Source organism: Tachypleus tridentatus, chromosome 10 (assembly GCF_004210375.1).
Source record: "Tachypleus tridentatus isolate NWPU-2018 chromosome 10, ASM421037v1, whole genome shotgun sequence".
In the NCBI taxonomy this organism is placed as follows: Eukaryota; Metazoa; Arthropoda; class Merostomata; order Xiphosura; family Limulidae; genus Tachypleus; species Tachypleus tridentatus.
In genome coordinates this window covers 31,255,322-31,272,689 of record NC_134834.1, presented here as the reverse complement: position 1 = coordinate 31,272,689, position 17,368 = coordinate 31,255,322, and the positions used below count along the sequence as shown (strand labels likewise).

The 17,368-nt window shown below is 29.8% G+C and overlaps 1 protein-coding gene across 7 annotated transcripts in view; it reads left to right on the top strand.

Moving 5' to 3' along the window:
- Positions 1-17,345, top strand: part of LOC143228993 (next to BRCA1 gene 1 protein-like) — a 59,339-nt gene extending 41,994 nt beyond the window's left edge. For 4 of the 7 annotated variants that reach the window (XM_076460589.1, XM_076460588.1, XM_076460584.1 and 1 more), the window contains 8 exons: positions 641-770; positions 1,936-2,169; positions 4,364-4,559; positions 6,388-6,525; positions 7,645-7,967; positions 9,924-10,075; positions 11,619-11,718; positions 13,291-17,345. In XM_076460589.1, coding sequence (XP_076316704.1) covers positions 641-770; positions 1,936-2,169; positions 4,364-4,559; positions 6,388-6,525; positions 7,645-7,967; positions 9,924-10,075; positions 11,619-11,718; positions 13,291-13,554 — 1,537 coding nt within the window. In that variant the 3' untranslated portion in view covers positions 13,555-17,345. The remainder of the gene's footprint in view (positions 1-640; positions 771-1,935; positions 2,170-4,363; positions 4,560-6,387; positions 6,526-7,644; positions 7,968-9,923; positions 10,076-11,618; positions 11,719-13,290) is intronic. The other 3 variants (XM_076460590.1, XM_076460586.1, XM_076460587.1) reach the window with 1 other exon arrangement.
- The last annotated feature ends 23 nt before the right edge of the window (positions 17,346-17,368 follow it).

The window sequence follows — 17,368 nt, the reverse complement described above, 5'->3', positions numbered from 1 at the left end:
GAAGACATTTAAATCTTCTGTAATATCACATCAGTACTATATTTTAATTGAATGAAACAATAATAATAAAAATATATCTTAACAGACTTTGAAAACATGCTGAGTTTTTAATGAGTACAAGTTCATCTCAAAGATTTCACAATGTATATGTTAAAAAGAAGGTATCTTTAGGCCATTCTGTGTTTATAGAAAAAAGCAATTCAAAGGGAAGACCTTATAGGAGATTTTTTTTTATCAAAGTTTGTCATGATACATTGATTACCATATTTTATCTGATTATCTGAATTAATTATCAGATACTTACATTGGTTATTTCTGTGTTGCTATATTATATTATTTTAAAATATTCATGTTAAAATTTATAATCATGAAAAAGTCACATAACATTTCAGTTGTTTGAAACTGAACATAGAATTAATTTCTGATTTCATTATCAGATTTATATATGATAGATTTTGTGTTTTTAAAACTGTATATAAGATACAATAGTAAATTGTTTGTATATTTTAATATATTGAGAGATTTTAAAAATAAAATTCTGAATTCAAGGGGTGTTATCATCCACTAAGTTGACATGTCACTAAATACCTCTACCCTTAACATGCCACATCAAAGTAATATATTTAACATTTTACACAAGGTTGATGGATGCACATTTTCTTGAGGATGAAACAATACCAGATGGAACCCACATGCAACCAGGGACAAAATTCATTAAGAAATGGAGGGTTCAGAATACAGGATCTAAGCCTTGGACATCTGACACAGTGGTGAGGCACTTGGGTTATTAATTTTCATTTACTACCAACATTTAATACAATATTCTGTAGTTTAAGTAAGTTAATGTTTTTTGTAACATGTAACAGAGGGTAGAAACATATTTATTCAACTGTGAGAAAAATAATAAAGAAAAACACCTATGTAAACACTGGCACCGTTGCTTTGGCTCTTTGAAATTTAAACTATCAATTTTTGGTTCATTATATTGAGTTCTACTTATTGTATACTTGTTTTTGCAGAGTTTGTAGTGAGACTCGTTTGATCTTTAATGAGAGTTCTTGATGTTATAGTGTAATGTAAGATGAGAGAAGGGGGCAAAAAAGAATGGGAGACTTCTTCCTGTTCAGTATGCTTTTCCTTTCCACAGTAGTTGCAAATCTTGATGGTAAAGTTTATGGGCAAAATACTGATACATATAATTTGTAATTCTTCCATTATCCCCCCCACACACTTACATGACAATAGTAATATTGCATTATGTATAAGTAAATAATACATATGTGTGATCAGAATTACATAATTCTGATAATAAATGTGATCATAGTTACAAAAATATATTTTTGTCTTGTAATAAACTTATTTACATTGGAAGATATATTGTTAGTATAAGTTCTGTGCAGACTTACAGTGTCAAGTATATCCACAAAGTTATACTGTGTGACCTGTTTGTCTGATGGAAAAGTAAACAACCCTGAGTTTTTGGTACACTGAAAAAAAAAATGTATAAAGAAATATCTAATATTCAGAAAGAGTCTTTAAGTTCTGTATAAAATTGTATTTGATGATAATAATAACAATAAAAGTTGTAGCTAGCAATTCATCAGCACATTCTATTCTACCAAGTATTGTAAGATAACTGTGATGTGATACACAAGTATGTGATTAGGTGGGTTAGAAACTAGTTATTATGCATTGCGTGAGTATATTTGAACAAACTGCATTTTCCTGAGTCACTTTCAATGTGTCAGAACTTAGATATATTTTGCAACAGTACATTAGGTTTGATGGAGTAGGTTTTGTATAGATATATTTTTATAGCCTAGTTGTGACATCACATAGTTAATTCATATTATGCATGAATGGCTACTGTTATACAAAGATTGTATTATATTAGAAGTTCATGACCTAACCCATGTTTATTTTGTTCATCTATAGCTGAAATACCACTGGGGTACAATGGGACTGGTTCCAGATGGTACCAAGGTAAATGTACCACTACTGGAAGCAGGCGAGGAAGGAACGTTAGCTGTTCAGTTTACAGCTCCCTTAGAACCAGGACGATACCAGAGCCATTGGAGGTTATACCATCATGGTCGAGGTTTTGGTCACAGGATGTGGTGTAATATTGAAGTAGATCAGCCCATCACATTAGAGCTTAAGTGCAGTCAGGTGTGTGTTTATGTAGTCAGCAAACAAATTAGCCATTAATAAACACAGGTCTGTGTATGTGTGTGAAGATATTGGTGATGGTTATGGTTACGTAGAGGAAGCCATTCAGTTTAGCTGTAATATTGATTACAGAGTAATAGTTTGTATTATGTTAGAATGTATTGGCTATGTTTAAATGATAATGCCTTTTCTTAATTTTTTTACAATATTTTATTTCCTCCAAAATGTTGAAATGGTATTCACTTCTCCAACCTACAGTTTTCATACAAAATGTAAGAGAAAAGTTACTTTTGATGCTGATAATCCAGTCTTTAATGTGTAAATGAATCAATTCCTTTTTATGAGTTGAGTGTTTCCCTCTAAACTTAGTTTTCAATATAGTTTTAACAAACTCCTGAGATTGTGATAAATAACCCAAGGAAAATTTAATGTTTTCAATGAACAGATATGTTTTCTTCTAGGTATGTGATCATTTTATTTAATTAGTTCTAGTAGTTTTTGATAGTATTTCACCATGCAACTTTTCTAGGAATTGTCTAATTTATAAACATTAATTTACCAAGGGAAGAACATGTGGCCACTGCATCAAACATTCTAGGTGTCTTTTCAAGGTAGTGAAGTTCAAGGTGATAATATGGTGTTTACCAAAGGAGAGATGTAAACACCCTTTACACCACATCTAGATGTCTTCCCTAGGTAATAAATTTGGTGTTTATTAACACTCCTACGAAAATTGGCCTAATAGGCCCCAGAGCATTTGATTTCATTTCATTAAATGAAATGGCAATTTCATTTAAATACAAAATTATTAGCCTAATATTAATAACCTTTCAAGTTGCTCTGGGGCCTATTAGGCCCCACTTTTCGTAGGAGTGTTAAAGTATGGCATGTGGCCAACTTCTGGGTGTCTTTCCAAGGTAGTGGTGTTTAAGGTGATAAATCTTGTGTCTTACTAAGAGAAGAAAGGACATGTAGCCAATTTCATCAAGCATTTTATGTGTCTTCCATAAGTAGTAAAGTTAAAGATGATATATTTTATGTTTAGCAGTGTGTTTATGTACGTGCATCTTTTAACTTATAAATTAACACAACTGTCCCTTCGAAACTTGTTATAACGGGTACCAGTAAAAAAATTTGAAGTTTTAGTCCTTGAATCTTGGTTGTACATAACACCCAAGTTACCACAACATTAAATAATACCATTTGATTAAGGTTGTGCAAAGGGAAAATCATTAGATAACTTGTTCAGCATATTCAAGTGATATTTTTCTTGTAACAGTAGTATTAAAGAATAAGATGGACACAATTTTTTAAGCCTTGGAGTGGTCATACTGACAAATTGTAAACATCAAACTTTAGTAGCACTGAAATAGGCTAATTTTCTTGCTATGAGTAAGTAAAAGTGTTAAATCATTTAACACGAACTTGAGCTATATGTTTAGCATGTGATTTATAATTTATATTGTAAAATAAGTTGAGATTGGTCAAAGAAAAATAAAACAATACAATTAAATAAAAACATAAAAAACTTTTAGCTATTTAGGATAAATAATTTGTGCAAGAAAGAAAAAATGTAACTTTTGATTTCGAGTTTTTTGTGGTGTTTACTACAAGTTCAGTTAAATCAAGTAAGTTTTTGTAGTGTTCAGGTACAAAAATAATGTATAAAACAAAGTTTTGCTGAACAAAACAATTAATATTCATTTAGAAGATTCTAATGAGTATGCAAACTGATTTTTAAACTGTAGAATAAAAGATGTATTTTTAATCTTAAACATGAAAATTCCCTTGTGCCCAGACTGGTCAGAGCCTGACTCAAACTCTGACTTTATAAGTTCACAGAGAAATGTGTAATAACAAAATACTTAAAATAAATTTTCTGTGTACAAAACTGAATGTTTACTAAATACTTGCTTAAATTTGTGAGTATATATACTTACTATATTAAAAATTATAGTACGTATGCTATCTTGGTTGCAAGGTCAGGCAAAATAACCAAATTTTTGTACATAATTGAATAGTTTGATAATCAAACCCATGAAAGGGTCAGACCAGTTTTTTAACTTATTTGTGGTGTTAGAATGGGTAAGATTATGTAAAGTGGATTGTTGAATATAATTCTTTGTCACATAGAGTTTAGAATTAGTGAGGGTTTTTGTGATGTTTTTTTTCAATGTATCTAACCTCATTGTAGGAAGAAAAGAAGAATCAAGTTGGCCAAATTGCAGAAGTTCTAACATCTGTGGAGAAAGAGTGGAAGAGTGAACCTGTCTTCAAACCTGCAGTCTTATCCCATACAGCAACACCCAATAACACACCATTTGGTACTCATCCTGTTACACCAAACCAAATCCCTTCAACACCTCTGAATAGTCAACCAGAAACATCAAGTCAGTACTTTGTCTTCGTGTCTTAGTATTTTATCTGTAATTTTATACAAAATCTGTAAAGAGTGATTCAATTTAACCATCATAACAGTTACTGTTTTTAATTAGGTTAATGTTTACAGTCATTTTAGTATTTCTAATAATGTGAAATAATGTTTTTTGTGTAAGGACCATTATAAACCTTTGTAAAGGAGCTGTATAAACTTACCAGTAAGCTTGTTTTGGTTACAAATTTTTATCCATTGTCATTAGGGTATATATTACTGTATAATATAGTTTTATTTTCTTTTGAAGAAGTGAAAAAAAATTGGAAAATAGTTATTGTAACATAAGATGTATTATTTGATAGATTGTTTAGGCAGAGTATTTATGATGAAACTGTAGAATGGACAGCAGCTGCCTGTTGTGGAGATCCAAGTGTAGAGGAAGACTTTCAAAATGTTGTTCTCTACACTTGGGACTCCTCAACAGGCAGTTGCTGTCCATTCTACAGTTTAATCAACATAAGAAAAAAATAAAAATACATCTAAAGTAATAATTTTTTTCCTTTTTCAAATGCCATACTGTTAAAAAATGATATTCAATATGAAATTGTATTATAGCTAGCATAGCCAAGCATGCTTAAGTTTATAATTGTTTTACTTACACATTACAAAAAAAACGTGTGTAATAGTACCCTCTAAAGTTTAATTTAAACTTGCTTTTTTGATTCTGTTGACCCCCATTTACTTGAAATTGGTTTCCAAAATATTAAATATTTTCTCTGCATGTCAGTGAAATACTGTTGAAAGTTAACTGCGACATTTACTTTTGGTCATTGATCTTGCCAGTCCTCCTTTGGATCTTATCATATAATGTTTCTTCATGAGACCCACTCTTTGTTGGTAACAATATCTATATATTTAGATCCATTTGCATTCCAGTAAGAGTAATACATACAGAGAGCTAAAAATAGAGGTACTTTTTTATTCTCTGACTGACTAAAATTGAAATCTTGATTTTTGAAGTTATTTCCTCATATCGTGTAATGTTGTTCTTTTATTGGGCAAGTTCTTTTAAATTATTTGTTGAAATTAGTATAAAGCCTAATCCACTTAATTATTATAAAATTAGTTTTCTTTCTTCTGTAACTTACAAGCTGTTGCTGCTTTTTGTACAGAGTTAAAGCTTGTAGGTCTTTACAAATGGCATTTCAACAGAAGTACCTTGCTAATGGTATTACAACTGACATACAGATAAACTAACTTGTACACTGACAAAACCAATTGATCAAGTGATTGAATATGTAACTAAAACTGATCCAAATATTTCACTGAATGTCTGACATCCTACCAGTAAAACAAAAAAAAATTATTTCAATGATTCAGTGAATAATTTTTACTCTTCACCTGTGTATTTGTATTCTCATTCCTTGACATTTTGCAGAGTATCCTGATCATTACATCATAATCATTATAAACAGCAGTCCTCTGTAACAAACAAATCAAGTCTGAATATATAAAAATCTTATTTTGCTCTGTGTCAGAATGCTGAAAAAGAAAACTTTCGTAGAAGCTGCAGAAAAAATCAAATGTTGTAACAGTTTTATTTCAAAATGTGCAGTATTTTGTAAAGTTTTGTTGACATGTATTTAAGAAGTAATCTCTTAATATTATACATATAATAATTATTTATTAGTGAAATAAAATGTTCATTTGATGGTAAATTTATTTGCCAACATATTCATAATATACTGCATAACACCTTTCATAAATCAGAAAATAGATTAATGTTGTTAAACTTTTATATAAAAAATGAAAAGAATTTTGGCTTTATTTTTCTTCCATAATAGATGAAGGCAATTCATCTAGCATGTTGAGTCTTAGTAGTTCTGAATCTGATTCGGAGTTTGTGGTGGTTCCCATGCCTTCATGCTTTGATCTAAGCAAGCCATTTATATCTTCTACTTTGTGTGTTGAAAGTTATTTAGGTAAGATATGTTATAGAATATTGTAGATTACTATAATTTGTATGGATTTGTTGTTGAATAGGTAGGCTTTGCCTCTTTTTGTCTCTTGAAAAAAAAATGTTTGAAAAAGATTAATCAAGTGGATAATTATTTCAAAAGTACACAATCTGATTGGGATCTTGTTGGTATCCAAATCTTTTTTTTGTTCAAGTGAAAATTCTCGTAGAAGAAAACTTACTCCAAATATGTACACATTAAAAGAAAAAAAAGACATAATAGAACTTTGTTAATTTATATTTAAATGGGTTGTATCATTTGCTTAAAATATTTTTGAATTTGTTTTACAAGAAACAAAAGTAAGCTAATGCCATAGCTTCCCATAGTCAGACAAACATAAACGTACAGCCTAAAATAAAAGATAAATGAGGAATATTGAAAATCATAAGTAAGTGAAGCGTTCAAGTTTTCGTCACAAACAATTGTGCAAACTTTATAATGGTCGGGAACTTCGTGATGTACCTGATGCAGTCTTTCCAAACAGTTGATGTGTGCAGATGTTCTCTGTTTCCTCTGTTTTCAGAACCTGGTACCTTCTTTTATTTAATAAGGGTATTTTAAATGAATGTAAAGTCCACAAAAAATTAAAACATGGAAATTACTTATCTGTTATTTTTCATCACGGTATGAGGTTTTTTTAGTAATAATTGTTGTCATGATGCAACTATTTTTAAGGTGAACAGAAATGTTTTAACTGGTGGAAGAATTTTATTGATACTCTAAAATGTTTGTTTTCAATCTGTCCAGACTTTTATTCTAGTACTTTGTATTTATTAAACTGTGTTTAAATTAAGGCTAAACTTGGCAGAGAAGTATAACCTATTTAAATTGTTATGCATTGTGCTTTCTGGCAACATTTTCAAATTTATAATGTAACTATCATTCTACATTCTTATGATTTAAAAAAACAATAAAACTGTCAAGATTTGTTAGATTGGTTTATTCACTATGTAAATATGAAACTTGTTAATAGCAGTCCTTAAACTGTATAAACATTCTTTATTATAATAAGTTTTAATATGATTAGAATATTAGAGTAATAATTTATTATTGTTATATATATATATATATATATTGGAAAAGAAGAAAATACACGCATATCCACAAGTGTTGAATCTAACTCCTCTGTTAACCTATCTGAGGATGAAGCAGATTCTGACACAAAAAATGTTTCATCTACTTCTGCACAAGAATTCAAACTATCTGGTAAAATTATGGAAGAGGAGAAAGAAGAGGGAGAGGCTACTTTGTTGTCTCAGGCTGCACATCGTTGGTCTGAAAACCATGATGTAATTGTAACTGAAGATCTTGGTACAGAAAGTTGCAGTGGTGTGTTGCAAGCACCAGATGATGTCATTGGAAACATACACCTGTCTTCTGCTGCTGTTGATGATGCTAACAAACAGGTTTGTAACTGATGAAACTGTTGGTGTTTTTACATAAAGAGGCAATTCTTTGTTGAAAGTTGGATAGCAAGTTATGGATTAAAATCCTAAAATCAAATTTATATATTTTGATATATCCACTGAAATATACGCAAGTGTTTTGATTTTGGTTTGCTGGAAATAGACTTGAATTGTTTCACTGACACTGTTGTATCACAAACAAGGCCTACACCAAGACTTACAAGTTTAAAACTTAAAATTTGTGTATGAAAGTAAGTATAAAACATACATAAATTACTGACAGAATGGACTTTTTGAAAACTTTTGACCTACTTTAATGTGAAGGATGGTACTGTATTACTGAAACATTCTTGCAAATTTTTGGGTCAATGTCTGACAGTTTTATATGAAGATTGGACTTCTTATTGAACTTGTTTCTGTAGGTTGATTTGTGTGCATCAGTCCAACTTTAAATTAACTGTCTTGGTTTTTGCAATTGGCAGGCAACTGTACCAGGCACATAATGAATTTAAATAATTCAGTTTATGTTAATTATAATTATTATTAAATAATTATTAATTATTAGTCTTGCATTAAGTGATAATTTCATAAATCAGATGTAGTACTGTGGGCATCCTTAAGTACCATACTTTGGGAACCTCTGCTTTAGAAAATGCTACTTATACTTACCTTACCATTGCCTCTTTTTTTTTTATACATACTAAGTATTATTGTACAATAAAGTGTATTTTCAACTTCGGCAGTTAATTACCCTCTTGAACATAAGTTAAAGAAAGTTCTTTAATCTTCTACTGAAATCACATTTCTTAACCAAGGCAATTTTTTCCCATCTTTAAATAGGTTTGTAAAACTATGAAACACAGAATCTACTAACACTAGTATATGAAGCATTTCTTGACATAATTTAACTGTTATTCAATTTTGAGATTTGTTTTGTGCATTTGGAATAAAGCCGAGGTTCTACATATTTAAACCTGTGTTTTTATTTTATGTTGCTCTGGCAATGACATTCACTGCTGTAAGCCAAAACTTTACTTAAACATCAAGCTATTCAGACAGAATTTTGTGTGCTGGTGAACAAATGTGATGAAGATGTACTGCATTTCAGGTGTTCTGCTTGGATTGTTAACTAAACATGTTTTTTGTACTGGGTAATTATAACTAAATAAAGGAACCTTGTAAAATTATTCATGAATATGAATTTTGTTTTACAGATTATGTATTTATAAAAGCCATTTTTGGCAGCATACAATATACTGTACTGTTAAAGCAATGTTTAAGTACACAGTCATTTTGACTGTCTGTTCATCCAATGTATATAAAGCCAGAACAGCCCTAAATATTTGAAGAAAAAACTCATGTATCTTCATTTAGAAAAAAACAACAAAAACTCAGTGGCTTTAAATAATTAGTTTTGAAATATATAAACTTGTAGGTTATTATTAGTTGTAGTACATGAAAATTCATAAAACGTTTTTTCTCTGTGCAATATAAATTATAATAAAAAAAATAATTTTTATTTGTACATTAAACTTCTTGTTCATTATGATAGAATACAGATACTGAAGTTTTTGGTGGAAATGCCAGTTTCATGGTACATATTATTCCAGATGTAACTGTTCATTTAAAAGTATGTGACTAATATGCATTGAACTGTCTTAGTAAGCAAGAGTAAGCCAAAGTTATAGTGAGTAATGACACTTTCATATGTTGTCTAACAGTTGACTGATTAATTAAAGATAAAATTATGACTTTACTGTTGAATGAATGTCCAATTTAAATTGAATGTGTTTGAGATAAATACCCAACATTGAGTCATTTTTTTGTTTGTTTTTTGAGTCATGTATCTGGAACAAACTGATTTATTAACTGATAGTTATTATATTTGAAGAAAAAGAAATATATTTTATATGTGAATAAAGGATATAAATGTACGTGGAATTTGTATACGTGTAGGAAGGCTTACAGAAACAAAACACACAAGTTGATGATGGCTTTCCTGAAAACAACAACAGAGGGCCAGAAACTTCTTGTACCAAGAAACATAAATCAGATAAAGCTTCCACTCTTCCTTTGAAGCCAAATTCAGTAAATTCACCTCCAGAAAAGTAAGTAAAGCTGACAATGAGTAACATGTTCTAAGATATTAAAGTGGAAATTGCTTCACAAAAAATGTTCATGTGGTAGATTTTGATAATCTTGCTGTTAATTTTTGCTTAATATAATTTATTAGAGATTAAACTCCTGAATTAACAAATTTTGGTATAAATATCAATAATTTTTGCTAAAAATGTGAAGCTCCTCCTGAAAAGCATTGGTGGGAAGAGTAAAAATAAAAGCAGCTGAATTTGGTAACAGTATACATAATTTTGAAAAAACGTTTAAATATGGAAATTTGACTGTTATGATTTAAATATGTTAGCATCACAGAAAGTGAACAAAAGTAGTAGTTTGATCAATAGTAAGTACAAGTTTTCATTTTTATGTACTTAATATCATTGTTTTGTTCATATATAGCTGCCTTAGCATATAATAAGTTATCTAGTGGGTGTTTTCCCACCAGTGTAGAAAGATTGTTATTGTCTTAGGTCAGTTATATATGCTTCATTGTACTGTATATTAGATTACTCTGTGTACTCTGTTTCTCTACAATGTTCATTTTTGTGCTAGATCTCATATAAATGCTGTTGGGTATATGAAATCATTTTGTGGATTTTTTTCTAAAGGAAGATTATTATTAAACTATATCAAATAGAGCTACCTAGATGTATATTAAATTATTTTGAGTACATTTTTAAAACTATTCAACACCTTATAATTTCTGTTTTAATGATTGAATTACCCATGTTTTCTTATCAAAGAGTGACTAATAGCTTTGGAAATAATAAATATAATGTTATATATATGTGTGTGTGTGTGTGTGTGTGTGTGTGTCCTTGATCAGAAAACAGAAAACACAGGTGCTCCTAGAGAATTGTCCTCCCTTTTGTAAACAATTTAAAAAGATTAAGAAAAAATGCATGGTTGACAGGAGCTACTAGACTACTATTCTCCTTTTAGTCAGTAGTTCATGAAGACAAAAAAAACATAATTGATAGGTGTTGCAGGATATGTCATTCCTCTGGTCAACAATTCAAGAAGACAAAAGAGAGCATGAGTGACAGGTGCTACTAGACAGTTATCCTCCCTTTAGTCAGTAATTCAAGAAGACAAAAGAGAGCATGAGTGACAGGTGCTACTAGACAGTTATCCTCCCTTTAGTCAGTAATTCAAGAAGACAAAAGAGCAAAAGAGAGCATGAGTGACAGGTGCTACTGGACAGTTGTCTTCCCACTTGTCAGTAGTTCAAAATTAGTTGCATTTGCAGATAGTCTTCATAGCTTTGCCATAAAAATAAGCAAGTTTAATGATAATATTTTTATTCATTCATTATTATTGTGATGATCAATATAATCATAATTTTGATTGATGAGTTTCTGGAGTAATTAGTTACATGACACTTCTACTTGTAATTGTCACTTATAGACAATTGGTTGCATTACCCACCTGTATCCCTGATGTATTTTCTTCTTTGTGAGCTTTATGGTAGACCTTGAGTTTCTTAAAATACATTTCATTAAATTAAATGTTTTTGTGGTCTTTATAATGTAGGCCAGTTCAGGTACTTCCTGAAGCACTGGTTACTGGAGCTCTGAGTGCTGCAGCATCTGTGTATAACACTGCTCGGAGTGTCTTCTCTGGAAGGAATGAGGTAAACTGTGGTATTACTTTTATCTGTCTGAATTCATTTTTAGTCTCTTCTAATTTTTTGTGATATTAGTAATTTATATTTATCTGTGTAATTTGAAGATCATTTGTTAAATAAATTAAAATAAAAGCTTTTATGTTGGATTATTTAGGTTTAGTTGATTAACTCTCAAATTTAAGAATTTTTCTTTATCTTTATCAAATGTAATATTTAACTGAATAGAAATAAATTTCTTTAAAAGTTTAAAAATAATAAACCCCCTAGGTCATAAGACCATGAGAAACATTACTGTCATAATTAACAGAATTTAAACAATATGACATTCAAAGTAACTATGATTTATATTTTTGATTCCAGATAATGGTGAATTGTATAGCCACCAAAACATAAATAAATGCTTAAATTATTGGAGTTACATGTAAATAACTCAAGAAATGTGCAATATCTGGCTACTTAATTTTCATAAATACATTGAAACTACAATGTAATATTGAAGAAAGTCCATGAAAAGGGTTATTTCATGTAAATATTTAAACACAAATTTGGAAAGATAAATGGATGAAACTATTATAGAAATTACACTATGTAACAAAATTTTTACTTTTTCTTGTTCCTTGGCAGAAAGTGTTATTTCCTAATTGCTTATGCCTAAAGTAAATGGAAAAGACCTATTTTTCTCTTTAAACTTTACTTTTGTGACCTGGGAGCGTGTGATGAAAACAGTGTGGAAGACTATATTTGGGGGCTGATACGTGAAAGTGATTTACATTACCAGTTGCAAATCTCGAAACACTACTCACTTCTAAACATTTTTGTATAAATACATGTAAATCTTGATTCATATGTTGTTTTATTCAGACCTTATGTAAATGAAAATGTGCCTGTTTTTAGATAGAGAAAATAGGTAAATTTCTAAATTTCATTATCCAGGTCACAGAAGCAAAGTTTGAAAGGAATAATGGCCATTTTCTGTACTTTTACAACATAAGCAATTAAGAAATAACACATACTAACCAGGAACAAAATTTATGTTACATAGTGTTATTTTAAACAAAGCAGGTAATGTGGTAAACTATTTACAACCAAAATCATCAATAAGAGGAACAATTTATACAGTAACCCATCACTGGTCTAGAACTGACAATCTAGATAACTTTATTTCAAAAATATATAGACAAATTTTTACAATAGAAAGTTTGATCTCTAATCCATATATTTGCATCTTATGTCCAAACAACTATTTCTTATAACACAAGGATCATTTTTGTGCAGCATCTGACAAATCTGTAACACAATGTTAGGTCTCAGTGCTATATTGTGGTCGTATTGATTATATATCAAAATGACTTTATATAGTAGCCTTATTTTATGTTAGAATTGTCATAGTTGTTTTTTAATAATTATAATAGAATATACTTTATGAACCAAATTCACTAACTTTTGTTTTGTCAGACTGGTAAATAAAGTTGAAACGTTTCCAAAGAGTTATATAATACAAACATATTCATTAGTTTTACAAGATTTGTTCATTAAAAGGTGTAAGTAGACTTAGGTACTGATTTGGAATCTTTTCAGTTGTGGGAACGGCCATGGACACCTAGTTCTCCTCGGTCACCACCCCAGCCTTTAACACCTCTGCAGCAGCTGTGTGAGATGGGTTTCTTTGACCAAGGACTGAATCAGCAGCTTCTAGAGAAGCATAAAGGAGATTTGAGTGCTGTTATCTCTGAACTGGTGAACACAGAAGATAACCACTGGTTTGATCATCGACACGTTTCTCAATCTTCCCAGCATTCTCCCATTCAGGGTTCTCACTGCACTCAACTGGAGTTTGACTAGATTACATCATATGTTTTAATGGTAGTTTTGTTGTTGTTGTTGTTGGTTTCTTATCTCCTATGCATGTCAAAAATGTATTAACACCAAGTTAAAAAATACAACAAAACTTAATCTTCTGTGTACTGAACTTCTTTATAAAATATGCAAGACTGTAATATAGGAAGTTAGCATTATCTTTTTTAATTTTGAAATTTTTAGATTAGAAGCAGAAAAAGGTTCTTTCACACCTTCTTGTTGTTTTTATTCAAGTTAATATAAAACCATTATGCTGTGTGTCAGGCTGTTTTAAGGATTAGTGGGTACTGTTTTAAGGCTCCACTCTTCTGGGTTTTAAAGATAAGTACCCACTCTTTATTTTCTTGTAGAAAATTTAAACAAGTGAAATAATTTGTAAAAGCTGTTTAAGAAAAAGACAGATTAAACGAGTGTAGGTTTGAAAGATGGCTTCATCTGCATATTTACAGAGATTTGTTTTTGAAGGAGAATACTTGCAAACAAATTAAAATCAATAGTTTGCATATTTGTTTGTCAGGTGGTTTGAGTGCACAGTTTTTTATAATTTTTTGATGTAAGTTGTATTATGTTTTTATTTCTTTGGGATAAAAAGTTTCAGAATATTTCTTGCAGGTTGTACTTGGAAATTATTAATTTTTTTTTTAATTGAAGTTCTGTTTAAGGGATCCAATAGTATTTCAAAGTATTTCTCAGCTTGTTATTAATTAAAACTGCCCTATTTTTAAATCTGTTGCTGTTTAAAATTAGCCATTATGCCTGAATTTTTACAGAACTAATGAAAATAAGATTTAATAAGCATGTGAAAACTTTGAAAAGTGAATAATGACAATTAACTGGTCAGCTTTTCAAACACAATTAACCAACTATTTAAAGCTATGGGGTTAAAAGGCTTAACCATCACTGTTACACCTGGTGGTTTTTAGTCAGTATTATTTTATTTAAACTTAGCAGATATGGTGTAGGTGTAATGGTGTCTGTTCTGCAAGATTCAAATTGGATTAATGTAATATAAATATGAGGATATTTTAAGTCGGAAACCAATGACAATGTAGTTTGGCAGTATTTTATTTTTGTGCAAGTTAGAACTAATAATACCTAGATAAACCTCCAGGTTAGAAGTCATGGTATAGGTTAGAAATAATTCTATTCAAGTATTGCATGGAGTGTGTGTGTATACATATGTCATTACATTGTTAAACTCGGTGTAGTACTAAAGGATTAGAATGTTGCAGTTGTCTCTAATAGAAGGGTTTTTAACAAACTTCAAAATTACTTATAAATGTATCCATTTAGCCAAATATACATAGCAACTTCTATTATTATAAAGCTAGTTTCTTTTTGATGCAAGTTAAGGCTATGTGTATGTAATACTGATTACTATAATAACTCATCATAAGCTGGTACTTAAACATTTTTCTAAGAAACTGTACTACTGTTCAGTAAATTGAACACAACGTTAAGTCTGTGGCTATTGAAGACATTAACAGTTTAAATTAATAAATGTATAAAGTGTAGTATGTTTAAAAAATAGGATGGAAAAAGCTGTAAGAATTTTTAGAATTGCTTAAGAATATTCTTTTTTATTACCATTAAGTTGATTAAAATAGTAACACTGTTACATGTTAAATAAATTACAGCTTAACTCAAATAGAAAAAAATATGAAACTGTTTACTGTTTGCATTTCTGTTATTGAAATCTGATAAACTATTCAACAGTTTGTTTTATCTCCTTTGATTTTTTTTTCTGTTGTAAAACTTTCTTCATATCAGACTTTGAAATTGCTAAATCACAGGAAGCTGTTATTGATGGTTGCCATGACATGATGATAGGTGTTCAATTCATATTGTTAGTACATATTACAGAATTAGTTTTATTAAAGTTATTTGAGAACAATTTATTTAGTATTTGATCCTTAATAAAGCACAAGGTAAAACTTCAAAAGTCAGTCCTGAAAAACAAATTTTAAATACAAGTAACATACAAAGAGTTGAAAGCTTGTAATTGTTTTCAGCTTTGTACTTGTTAGATTTTTCATATGTCTGCTTTTAATATTTCTAGTCTTTTTATCAACTGCAGAGTTAAATTGTCTGTATTAGCAAAGGTTGGACGTGTTTTCAGTCTTCTATAAACTAGTAACATTTTCCCTAAGCTCAAAATTCAGAACTCCCAGTATAAATTAAAAATGTAAAGTGCTTTGAGTCAGAGGGAATTGTGTAATAAACTGTGAAACTTATTACCAGTATTAAGTAGAACTTAATATACATAAATGCCTCAAGTTTAAAAAGAAAACAACATTTAATGATAATTCAATAGTACTCTTAGACAGTGTAGGCATAGAGTTTTGGTTTTGATAGACTGTTCCTGTCTGTTTCTAGAATAGACAGGAATAGTCTATCCAACAGGAAGGAGCAGTTCATTAAAGCCAAAACTAAACAGCATGAGTTTGTTTTAAGATGAAGGAATTTAATTTTTTATTAAAACAGAAAGTAGAGATTTTCACTAATATTTTGCATAAAACACTGGTTATGTCTTCACAAAAGTAGTATGTAAGACATGTAGATTAGTAACTACAGTGTTTTCTCTTTTATAAGCATATTTATTCGCTTAGAAACAAGCGTGGGAAGTAATACTTTTGAACCAACAAAATTTGTAGTGTGATAAATTGTGAAGTGTTTGATTAGATGTAAAAAATTCCTATATATATTTATAGAGAAAGAGAGAGTGAAAAGTTTGCCTGGAAATGCTGAGTGGGCATATTCTGCTGTGTGAAGTATTTTCAAATATTCCTTTAATTTATGATGTGTTCTTTATAACTTTCCTCTGTGGTTCAGAAGATATGCATGTGTGTTTATAGGATGTTTTAGTTTAGTGTATTTTTGTGTTATTAAAAGGTATCAATTCTGCATTGATTGATTAAAATTTGTATAATACAGTACCAAACTACTACAGTGTTTACTGAACAGCACATGAAGACAGCGACAGGGTTTAGAGATAATAGTAATAGTGAGTAATATCACTACATATTTGCTGATGACTAATAAGGCAAAATAAAGTCATACCTAATACACAAATATATGTAACAGTAACTTGTGTGCATTCACAAAACAAACCAGATGGTACAGTGAATAATTTATTTTACTGGTTTAAAACAGAATATGGGAAGCTTCTTTGGAAAATATTACATAAAGTGTGTGCATCTGACAGATCCACTGCTGCTGCTTCCTTATGTTTAGTCCCATTAAGGTTTCTTACACCATTATTATTTCAGGTATATTTCACAAGTACAATGATGTGCTGTTGTACATTTAAAAACTGAAAAGTGCAAAGATGTATTTTATGAGCACAGAAACCGTAATTGATACCAAAGGAGCACAACTAAAAACAACCTATTTTACAATTTAACAGAAGAATTATAATGTGTTTCATTTTTAATCACGAGAGAAACTGAGTTTTTAAAAACTGACATAGAAATAACATTTTATTAAATTACATCAACTTCTTTAAACCTGGTTAAGTAATATTTTGGAACACTTAGATTGATTGTTGCAATTAATTTCTAAATAGCTGTTATTTTAAAGTTTAATGTCATTTTGAAAGAACTAATGGTTCTATAATTTAGTTTACTTTCATAAGTGTCCTGCTCTTAAAATTGTTCTGTTTTAATAAAAATGTTCATAGTGTTTATGAAGGAGGGCAGAATTAGAAATGTGAAAATACAGTTACTGTAATATAGCTTTTGGTCTGCCTGGGAAAAATAAAAATTACTTTCTCCTCAGTTGGTGTTGAGATGTTATTTTA